The sequence below is a fragment of the Coturnix japonica genome, chromosome 3, assembly GCF_001577835.2.
Source record: "Coturnix japonica isolate 7356 chromosome 3, Coturnix japonica 2.1, whole genome shotgun sequence".
NCBI lineage: Eukaryota > Metazoa > Chordata > Aves > Galliformes > Phasianidae > Coturnix > Coturnix japonica.
Genome location: NC_029518.1, coordinates 66,119,691 through 66,131,120, shown reverse-complemented (window position 1 = coordinate 66,131,120; position 11,430 = coordinate 66,119,691). Strand labels below are relative to the sequence as shown.

Below are 11,430 nucleotides of genomic sequence, written 5' to 3'. Positions count from 1 at the left end.
TGAAGCACGGGGTGAATTCTATAACAAGGTCCAAAGCAGCAGAATTGCAGAAAATTTTGAGTTTAAAACCCAACAAGGGTTTCCTATAATGCTCTGTCAGTAAAACTATGCTTTGCCCTTTGGGTCTCTCAGAAACACTGCTCTTTCACTACTTTTTTAAGGCCAGAGAATTATTTATGTTATTGAACCTATGCATTACAAACAGATATTTGTCATCGGTGAAAACAAGCGACTTGCTTCTAGATGCATCTCGTCAGCTTTTAATCACAACCTGTGGCCATGGTAAGATTCAAATAACCTTTATTAAAAATGTACAAAATTGTGCATTGTTTCCAAAAAGGTTAAGAAACTGATTAAATTCCAGTCACAGGAAAAACGGCTCTGGTTTAATATTAAAGTATTGCATGTGCAGTAGTGAGTTGATAGAATTTAGCTTTAAGTGACAACAACTGCGAATTTGTTCCCACACAGGAAATCTTTAACAGGTTACAGCTAATTGAGGAAGGCAGGATACAGTACGAATTTTACACCCAGTTTCTTCCCCTGTAGAGGAGCAAAAGCAATCAAGTGGCATTATTTCTTCCTGAAGACATCTTCAGTAGTCTGCTTTGCTTTGATTCACTGCTATTCAATGCACTTGCTTTCTGTTTATTCCAGTTTCACTGTAGCTTTAGGTACACAGTAAATGAGCCTCACTCACCGTACAGTTAATTACAGATCTGTGACACAGGGCTAGAGACTTGCCAGATGGCACCCAGCAACAAATTAGCAGGGAGAGTGGGAGGACAGGATCATGTCAAGGGAGTGAAGGGAGTGAATGGTAGCAACAAGGTTGGGATGGGTATCAGTAGTCTTAGCATTTGTTTCTGAGACTGACTAGAACAACAACAAAATATTTCCTATAAATGCCTTGCATGCCTATAGGAGCTGGCTACTCTACTACAGCTCCCTTTCAATTTCTTCTAACACAGCACTGCCATACTTTGTCCAAAGGCCAAAAAACATGGATGGACCTACTGTACCCTCTCACAGCACCCTGTCCTGATGTGGGCTAAATAGCTCGTTGTCACCTTCTAGGGGGCTGTTCTCTCCATTGTAAAAGCTTTCTCTGGAAGCCCTCAACAGAAAACATTTCGCACTGATAATAAGGTGGCAGTACCTATCTACACCATGGAAGCTTACAGAATTAACTAGCTTCATAGATTACTCATATGTATTCAGTAACGAGGCACCAATGCAGTGGTTTGATCATTAATAGCATGTCGGTCAGCACAGACCACCTTTGCCCTTCCAGTCTCAAGTAACAGAAGCCATTTGCATCTGAAGGCTGCCTGCTCTGAGCAGATCCCTATAGCTGTTCCTGTTGAATTCAACACCACTGCCACGTGACAACCAGAAAACTCTTGTTCATAAAGCATTCCAATACAGAACTGTGAAACCTGAAGCTTCCTGGAATATCAAACAAGAAAGTACAATCTTATGTGGAATAAAACAAGGCCCTTTTGAACAAAGGCACCCTTTTAAACTTCAGAAGTTTCAATCCTGTGTTACAACTACTTGAGGTTTTACCCCATTTTCCAACACAGAAATAAGGTACTCTTTAAGCTTAGTATGTTAGTATGTTACTTACTCTAACTTATGAGTATCGTTTTATTTCCTTCTTGGGTAAAAACAGGTTGCTTGAAAGACTAGTTGGATATGCTGGAAAACTACAGAAAGAAGGTTTTTACTGAAGTTCCCTCTCACTGAACTGCACAGAAAGCGGAGTTAAACCTCTTTCCTGCCTTGCAACTCTGAGCCTGCTATCTCAGCATCAAACTGCAAGAACCTGGCCACTATTAACACAAAGAAAGGCAGCACAAGATCTATTTTAGTTTAAAATACCTCAAAGGAGAAATGTTGAAGATTTATGAAAAGCTACATCCCTTTTGAAAGTCTGTCACAAGTTCTCCAGAACAAAACATTTGCTCAGTCCTCTCATCTTTACCTCAGATATGCTACTCTTGGAAGGCAAGATACCACTCTGCTGAAACAAAGCAGGTCATTGATAGTGTGATAGCAGAACATAAGCAACACCTGCCTGTGAGTTAGTAAAAAGCAATAGAAACTGGCAGAGCAGGCTGGCTGGAGAAGACTGGGAATACAAGCTTACAGAACAAAGAGAAAGAAAGGGACGCGCTCAAGTGAGAACGTCCCAGAAAACACGGGTAAGTGAGCAAACAGACTCCCCCTAGAGACATCTCAGAGCAAATTCAAGTGTGGAAGCCAGAATAGCTGCTGGAACATCACTACAGAACGTCAATTGTTCTTTACTGAATTTAGGAATTCTACAAATAAAGTATCTGTACCAAATGTAATTCCACAGCTGTTCTTTCTGATTTCCACCTTAAATATTACAATGGGATGTACAGTACTGGAAAATGGTGTTTCTGTTACAGCACAGAAGGGTGTTTTGTGGAAAACAAATTATAATGTGGTTCATAGCTCAGAAGTATCATGTGCTAAACTTCTTCCTTGTCTACACACACCCAAGCAGTCAGATTATCAAGGCTACAGCCCAGTTATCTCTCCGGTATAACATCCTTCACTAACAACTAAAGGATGCTGTCTGTGCTGAGTGTGGTAGCATGAGGAAAACTTGGTTATCAGTGAACACACTGATCTAAGCTTGTACTTGGATAAATCCGAGAAGGCCTCAATGGGGGGGAAAAGGGTTATTACAACAGCACAGGTAGACATTTACGAAAGATCTACTAGTGGGTCCAATCAGTAGATACAATTGCATTTAACAGCTGCCTACTACATGAACCATTACTTTCAATACAGCAAGAGGCTGCTGCAGAGGACTGCCATGATACTAGATTTTCACTCTACAAAGTCAGTGACTGATAGAGAGTACCCGGGGAGGTACAGACAGTTCAGCAAAATCAGAATGGAGCGGAAGAAGGGTCACACATTGGGCACTAGAAAGAAGCTTTCTTGCTGCTCACCTTTATATTTTGACACAGCTGAACATCCCGAGCCTTTTTGTGGCTAACACTCTATAAAGAGTATAAGTATTATTTAACTTTCATACAGTAGAAATACAGCTGCTTTAGCATACACATGCCTTGAGAGCAAGTCCTTGCAAAATGAATGACAAAGCTAATACATGCAGAGCACTGATTTTGCTGGAGGCCAGGAAGTCCCTGTTAAGAAAGGAAACCTGTTTGGGTTTTATTGTTGTTGTTGTTTGTTTAAGTTAAATTTCTATATAGAACTTACACATTTTAACTGAATGGAAAACACTTGAATGCAACAATCCGAAACCTGCAACAGGCTCTCACACAACTTAGTTGTTAAAATCTGTTTTACAAACTCCGTCCTGCAATTACCACATTGAACTGAAGCCATCACATGCAGAATGGAATTGCCTGAATGCATCTTTTTGGTATGAGACAGCACTCTTGCTGGATAACATTAGCAGCACTTTTCAGACACTGCATATACTCAGGAATATAATTAAGACACACACAAGATCGCACAAGTTTTGTGTAAATATTATGTCGGTTTTATAGCTTTTCTTGTTTCTTTAGGAAACTCTTGAAAGGTAAAAGGAATAAAGAATTCCAGAAGAGAGTTGACTTCATTCAGTTCCAGACTGTATTCTGCTGCTATTTTCTCCGCAGTCCATATCTGAGGATGAAGTTTATGATTATTAAGAAGCATCAGAGCCTCCACAATGGAAATTTTGCCTTTGGGAACTTTCTTAACATCCAGCTCTTCAAATTGGCCTAGTTTTGTCAATCTCTTTTCCACCTGTTTACGTGGAAGATGTTCACCACCTCCATCTTTTACCTAGTTGTGGGAAGAAAAACAAAAAGAGATTAACAGCAGTTCTATTTGCTATGCATACTGTAACAGCTGAACTATTTCCCATTAGTTTATCCCATTTTCACATCAATATTGCAGTGAAAATATGAAAGTGAAATATGGCAGTTTACCCACTCTCGCTCCTTAATATCAAAGACATGACAGCCAGTCGTTGCACAGCAACTCCATACAGAGGGCCAAATCCCTATCCGCATCATGAAAAGCTACAATCCAGTACAGTCAAAGTGCTGTACAAACTCAGCAGTCCTTCACAGAAGCCATTTGGAGGCCAAATGTAAACGCAGATGACCTAGTATTTAGGACTAGGGGTAATGGGATGATAGTACAGCACGAATGTGCGGAAGAACTTCTTTACAGTGAGGGTGACGGAGCACTGGAACAGGCTGCCCAGGGAGGTGGTGGAGTCTCCTTCTCTGGAGATATTCAAGACCTGCCTGGACGCCTACCTGTGTGAGATGGTGTAGGGAGCCTGCTTTGGCAGGGGGGTTGGACTCGATGATCTCTAGAGGTCCCTTCCAACCCCTACAATTTTGTGATTCTGTGAATATTTGATATTGACTCTTATCAGTGGGGAGGGGAAGGGGAAAAAATGCACTGACAACTGGTATCCTTCTTATGATACCACTGTAAATCTTTTTTGTTCTCCTCCCTTTTCATTTTCAGATTTCAGTTTTGCAACTAGAAGGTATCACCTCTTTTGCTCTGTCTCAAGAACAAGCTCTGCAGGACATAGAGAAACTATTTAGCATCATCATGTGCAATTTAATTCTCTAGACCACTGCAGGACTCAGACAAAGAACATCTCTTCTTTCAAGTCCTTTTACATTTCCATTTCTAAATCATTTCCAAACATGCTCTACCTTTCCCGCATTGCTTCTTATTAATATTTCAGTAATGAGTGACACTACAAAAAAGAAACAATGGAAATCTCAACAAAAGGTACTTTTAAAGGAAAGTGTCTGCAGCTGCTGTATTAACCCAAAGCTAAGAAAACATATGTGGATGCTACAGCATCTGTGACTGCCTGTTTCTACATTACACAGAATGTCCAACAATGCTACCTACTTCCCCCTTAAGTTCCTGCTAGAATTATACTCAGATGATGAACAACTTTTCAAGCCTTAATAAAATGACCAATCTCCAGGTATCTGTCACTAAAGGACTTAAAGCTGATACTTTTTCATGTAACACAGACATACCAAACATGTATACACTCTGCACAAAGTATTCAGAGGGAGGAAGTGCTCGGAAAAACATAAGGACAAGAAGGAAGCTTTTAGAAAGAAGCTTTTGCTCACAAGTGTCACTGCTAACACATTAACTGTGCTTTTCCTAACAACTTTAGGCACACACCACAAGTGCAAGCCTCGTGTGCAGCTGTCTTGCAGAAGGCTGCCCAGGGAGGTGGTGGAATATCTCCTTCTCTGGAGATATTCAAGACCCGCCTGGACGCCTACCTGTGTGACGTGGTGTAGGGAGCCTGCTTTGGCAGGGGGTTGGACTCGATGATCTCTAGAGGTCCCTTCCAACCCCTACAATTCTGTGATTCTGTGAAGGCACAAGAGGCGGCACTGAGATTTGTTCCACTTGTGGCTTTCCCTGAAACCACTCCTGACATGCTTACAAATGAAAGCGTTTAAAGATATTGCTGCAATGCTGTTTTTTTGCTGATGTCGATGACCTGGAAAAAAATCTTTAATGCCTTTGTTATCTACCACATCCATGCCTCAGCATCCATCCCAACTTTCTTTCTTTTAAGAGCCGTATGGGATATCTCTGGCAAACACTGTCTTTCAGAGGGGTTGGTCAACTGCCCTACTGCATTTGAGGGAGCAGAAATGGGAACTTAAGCAAAGAACAAAAGATCACTGTGATGTTAAAAAGGGAGGACTGTAAATGTATAGGTTGCACAACCACAATCTATGCCATTGGTGCATAACTGAGCACTAAAACAACACTTTTATCTACCGACAGCAGAGCTTCTAAGCACTAACAGAGCATTACTCTTTAGAAAGAAAAATGCCTTAGAGTTTGTATTGGGTTTGCAAACAGAGCAGATGCCCATATGCCTCCTAAAGAGAGAGGCACTCACCTGTGCTGGCGGGTCTCTGGACTCCACATAAACATCTTTCAACAAGGTGAGGAGCCTGTCGTCCTTCTTGTAGATTTCCTGCTGTATCTCAGGATGGTCTGAAGGCAAAAGGTGCAAAGGGTGGGGAAAAAAACCCAAAAAACATCAAAAACAGACGAACCCCCGCCCACTACCCGCTGTTTGCCCAGGGAGGTTGTGGATGCCCCGTCCTTGGAGGTGTTCAAGGCCAGGTTGGACAGAGCCCTGGGCAACCTGATCTAGTAAATGTGTATGTTTGGTGGCCCTGCCAGGCAGGGGGGTTGGAACTACATGATCCTTGAGGTCCCTTCCAACCAGGGTCATTCTGTGACCCTGTGTGTGATTCTGTTACCCGCAGTACCACACACACAGCGCCGTGTCCCGTAACAACCTTCCTCCCGCCGGCCCCGCCCAACGCCGCCGGCCGCGCTCCCGGCGAGCCCCGCGCGTCGCCCCGCTCAATGTCACCGGCCCCGCGCCGCCTCAGCCCCGATGAAGCCGGCCCTCACCGCTCAGCGCGTCGAAGCGGCTGGTGGGGTGTCGCGGCGCCGGGGTGGGCTTCTCCTTGCTGATCTCGCGGCGGGCCCGGCTCTCCACGTTGAACGTCCGGAACACGCGCGCCAACCTCCCGCCCATCGCCGCTACCGCGTCCCGCGCTGCGCCTGCGCTGAGGGGCAGCACGCATGCGCAGAGCGCTGGCGCGATGCTGGGGCGGGGTGAGCTGGCAGTGAGGGCGGCAGGTGAGACCGGACTGGGACTTGGTGCCGGCTGTGACCGATAACAGATAAACGCACTAAGACCCGGTATCCATTGGTGTGCCCCGGTGGCGCAGTGGTAGGAATGCCGCGTTGCAACACTGGAGGGCCCGGGTTCGAATCCCCCTGTGGCGCAAGTGGTCGAAGTGCCGCTCTGCTACACAGGGCTCGAATCCCGGGGGTTGGACTCGATGATCTCTAAGGTCCCTTCCAACCCACACGAGTCTATTACCTATTTGACAGCTCTTTGTGGTACCGTTTTCTCTGTTGCTGTCTGGTTGCCTCCGGGGCGCTTGGCCCTGCCGTCAAGTCGGCTAAGGGCAGCCCTTAAGGTTGGCCCTTGTTCACCGTGCGGCTGTGGGGCCGCCTCCTCCGGGGCCAAAGGCTTCTGCTGCGTGTGTGTGACAGCCAAGACCGGCTGGTCCCTACCGGGGAGCGTCCTGCAGGTGGCAGGATCGGCCCGAGTTTCCTGCACGCAGCCTCAGTAACATCAGAGGAGGGCTACGAAGCTGGTGAGGGGTTTGGAGCGCAGGCCTTATGAGGAGCGGCTGAGGGAGCTGGGATTGTTCAGCCTGGAGAAGAGGAGGCTCAGGGGAGACCTTATTGCTCTATATAACTTCCTGAAGGGGGGTTGTAGTGAGCTGGGGGTTGGCCTCTTCTCTCGTGTCATTAGTGACAGAACTAGAGGGAATGGTTTTAAGCTGTGCCAGGGGAGATTCAGGCTGGACATTAGGAAATATTACTTCTCGGAAAGGGTAGTCAGGCATTGGAATGCACTGCCCAGGGAGGTGGTGGAGTCACCGACCATGGGAGTGTTCAAGAAACGTCTGGATGTTGTGTTGATGAATATGGTTTAGCTGGGAAGTATTGGTAATGGTTGGACTAGGTGATCTTCTAGGTCTTTTCCAACCTTGATAATTCTGTGATTCTGTGACTTTGTATCTATTTTCTAATCGTATTCACTTGATTTACAAGCACGGTTATATTCGATACAAATAGAGTTAGCCCTAGGAAGGGAATGTAGATTGGGTAGGTGAACGTTGTCTGCATCAAAAAACTGTATTTCGGAATTCACAGGCTTAAAAGATCATAGAATCATAGAGTAGTTTGGGTTGGAAGTGACATTAAAGCCCATCTAATTCCAACCCTCTGCTATGGGGAGGGCTGTCCCCACCCCCTCCCCAGCTTAGGCTGCCCAGAGCCCATCCAACCTGGCACTGAACACCACAGACAGGGCACCACAGCTTCTCTGGTCCCTCACTGTCCTCTGAGTAAAAATGTTATTCTAACATCTAACCTACATTTCCTCATTTAGTTTACAGTTATTCTGCCTTTTCTTATTGCTATCAGACTATGTTAACATTAAGTCAGGCCCCCCTCCTGTTTATGAGCTCCCTTTAAGTACTGGAAGGCCATCACAAGATCTCTCCAGAGCCTTCTCCAAGCTAAACAAACTCAACTCCCTGGCCCTTTCTCTATAGGAAAAGTTCTCCAGCCCTCTGATTGCTTCTGGCACTCCTCTGGACCTGCTTCAGCAGGTCGGGCAAATAATGGTAATGTGGAAGTATCTATGGATGCTGCTTCTCTTAATCTGTCCTTAATATGCGTATCATGATTTGGTGGTGGAGGGCTGCAGAGATGGGCTCGGTGAGCAGAGCCCAGCGCTGCCCATGTGAGAGCAGAGCCATCTCCAGCTGCTCCATAGGGACCACCGCAGCCAGAGCTGAGCCGTGAGCGATGATGGGTGCACTGCACGAGAGCAGATGGAAGGAAGGGACGAGCCGCTGTGCAACAGCAGCTGGGAGAGGGGAGCCAGAGATGGGAGAGAACGGCCCTGCGGGCACCGAGGTCTGCACGAGAGGAGCTCTGCTCTCTAGTAGTTTGCAATGAATTGCATTAATCTCCCCATACTGAATCTGTTTTGTTAATAACAGTAATAGGTGAGGGATCTCTCACTCCTTATCTTAACCCTTAAGCTGTTGATTTTTTTTTTCTTCTTCACAGTGTTTTCTCCTTTTGGGGAGAATGAGCATGAGAGCAGCATGGTGCTGCTGAGCTAACACTGGTGTTAAAACAGTATTTCCTTATACGCACATTGTTGGTTTTCTCAGTGACAGCAGAATAATTTATAAGCAAATATCATCCAGAACATACACCCGAAATGGAAGCCAGGAGAACAAGTACTGTTCAGAATTTATACGCTATGCTGTGTTACTCAGCTATGGTGAGTGCATTCTCTCTGCTGTCTGTGGTTCTAAGTTGTGTGAATACCGTTGCAGACTTCATATGTGGTAGCAGTTGCCTGAATTAAGTGATCTGGAGAGTGAGTGTTACAAAGGACAAGAGACCAAACCTCTGTTCTTTTTTTTTGTAGGAGAGCAATGCATACAAAACTTGGACTTCTACTGGTGGCAGCATTATAACATTGCTGATGTGCTAGTAATTAATGCCACAATGTGCTTGAATAATGAGTGACAGTGTTCCTCTTAGAGGGAACTCAAACGATAATCTAGTGGATGAGGAAAAGCAAACAGATTTATAAAGATAATGGAGAAAAGGTAGCATAAGCATGATCTGCAATGGATTCTGCTCCCTTGGGACAGTTTCTCTGCTTCCTCACATTGAAGGCTTTCACTCTGTACGAGGATGGAAACTTGTCTTTGCATTCTCTGGCAATAAACTTACTAACCCAGTCCTATTTTACGCATTGGATGTGTAGCGATAATAGGCGGATACATGGTATTAGTGGTAGAACATGGAAGCTGTTAAAAGCTTCTGGACTCAAACTGGTGGCATGTCTAATTAAATACTCGTGGCAAATTAGCTGCTGACTTGTGTTCTTGAGCACAGGGTATGCTATGTTTGCAGGTGGTTAGCCTGTTCTTTGAGTCTATGTTCAGTGTAACTGCAATTGCAAAATTCACATGGATGCTTTTGGTTGTTGTGGTCCTTTGACACATATTAGCATTTCTCTGTGATATTCCTAGTAATCCGGCTGTGGAGGAAAACCACTGTTGCAAATTTGGAAATAAATATTCTCTCTTTCAAAAGGGAAGAACTGCTGCCTTCTGGGGACAAACGCAGCAAACGAGTCTGTTTCTGTAAAGCCTGAATGTGACTAACACTGTTGTAATATTTGACAGCAAAATAAATTCAGCAGAAGGCAGGCGGTTAAAAATAAAGCGTGATGTCATTCTCTGCCTGTCACTTGCTATCACTGAGGATGGCACAAGGCTGTTCTTTTTTATATATAAGAAAGGATCAGAAGTACAAGACTTTTATCCTGGAGAATCTTTCATTTGTAATAGAGCAGGCAGAAAAATTGGGATTAAACAATGCTATTTTTTAATCATTTGTTATTTTTACCAGTGTTACTATGTTGAAAGCAAGTATCAGAAATCAAGAGCCTGAAATTTCTTTCTATGTAATGTATCTGCAAAAGTGTGATTATTAAAATATCAAATGTGTAGTTTCTGAAAGCACCAAAACTTTCTGTATTCAGTTTCTTTGTTACACATTTTTCTGAACTGAAAGCCTGCGTTTTTCCCAGGGAATTTAAAAATAACAAAAGGAGTAAGTCAGTCCCCAAGTATCTCTTTTTAGCAAAACAACCCATGGGGAACAACGCAGGCCACCAAACTGTTCCTTTGTACTAGGAGCCTATTGTCAACAATGGACAGCATCAAACATAGCGGAGAAAAATAGAGGAATTCCACAGAATCACAGAATTGTAGGGGTTGGAAGGGACCTCTAGAGATCATCGAGTCCAACCCCCCTGCCAAAGCAGGCTCCCTACAACCACGTCACACAGGTAAGGCCATCCAAGGTTTGGGTGTTTTTTCCCCCCCCCTTGGAAAAAATATTTCCTTCCAAGAAAGAAGGAGACTCCACCACTCCCTGGGCAGCAACAATTTGCCTGTGTGCCATGGACCTGCTTGCTGTACTATACTCTGCTTTTTGAACACCTCTTTTAACATGTCAAAGCAAGAACTAACTAAAACTATTGTGCATCTGGAAAATAAAGCATATTTTAAACCATTCTTTAAACCCTTTCTCTCAGATTTTTGTCCTAATTTTCCTTTTGTGTCATGTTTTCTTGTTTCCATTTCCAATCACATTTGCAGCTGGATGGGACATTTAATCCAAATTAGATTAATAGTTCACTAGAAATCAAAAGTCTAATATGATTATTTCAAATTCCTTTTGATAAGGGACAATAGGAATATCTGGCATTAACTTTACTGTGAGATAGTATCAAGGTTTCTGTCCTTTCTTTAGTACACATGATAGTCGTCCAGATTGACAGGTAATCTTTAGTGAAATAAGATTATTATTTGTTCTAGTAAAGCCAAACTTGAGAATCTTTGAAAGAAGTACAGGTGAGATCTGACGTGATTTACAAACTGAGAATGTCCAGAGGCTAAAGCAGGGAACAACTAGAATTCCTTTGTAGTATACCGTCCTATTTGACTCTATCCAATTTTTCTATGATTTACACTGCTGTTTGGTTATTTTTTCCTCTTATTTTTGTTATTGATTGTTCATAACTTAAAGCAGTATAGAGGGATACTCTGGCAAATTCATGTACAATTTGGATTCAGGGAATTCAGTCGTCTCTCCTGATTGTTGGTTTCCTAGTAAATACAATGAGAGCAATTGATTCCATTTGTTCCTTATTCTCAGCATTAGGTA

The 11,430-nt window shown here is 43.8% G+C and overlaps 1 protein-coding gene across 1 annotated transcript; it reads right to left on the bottom strand.

Moving 5' to 3' along the window:
- Window positions 1–283: 283 nt before the first annotated feature.
- On the bottom strand, window positions 284–6,749 carry NDUFAF4 (NADH:ubiquinone oxidoreductase complex assembly factor 4). Its single transcript, XM_015858863.2, has 3 exons — window positions 6,493–6,749; window positions 5,966–6,063; window positions 284–3,837 (listed from the first exon to the last, which is right to left on the bottom strand). Exons 1-3 carry the CDS (start codon window positions 6,617–6,619, stop codon window positions 3,541–3,543), a joined length of 522 nt encoding a protein of 173 aa, XP_015714349.1. The 5' UTR covers window positions 6,620–6,749; the 3' UTR covers window positions 284–3,540.
- Window positions 6,750–11,430: the final 4,681 nt, after the last annotated feature.

Bases quoted from the DNA above. Each gene is read 5' to 3' on its own strand.
- NDUFAF4 (XM_015858863.2), bottom strand. From the start codon at position 6,619: ATGGGCGGGAGGTTGGCGCGCGTGTTCCGGACGTTCAACGTGGAGAGC. The intron at 6,064-6,492 runs GTGAGGGCCGGC...TTTTGCCTTCAG, and splicing joins CCGCTTCGACGCGCTGAGCG to ACCATCCTGAGATACAGCAG. The intron at 3,838-5,965 runs GTGAGTGCCTCT...TCCCACAACTAG, and splicing joins CCAGAGACCCGCCAGCACAG to GTAAAAGATGGAGGTGGTGA.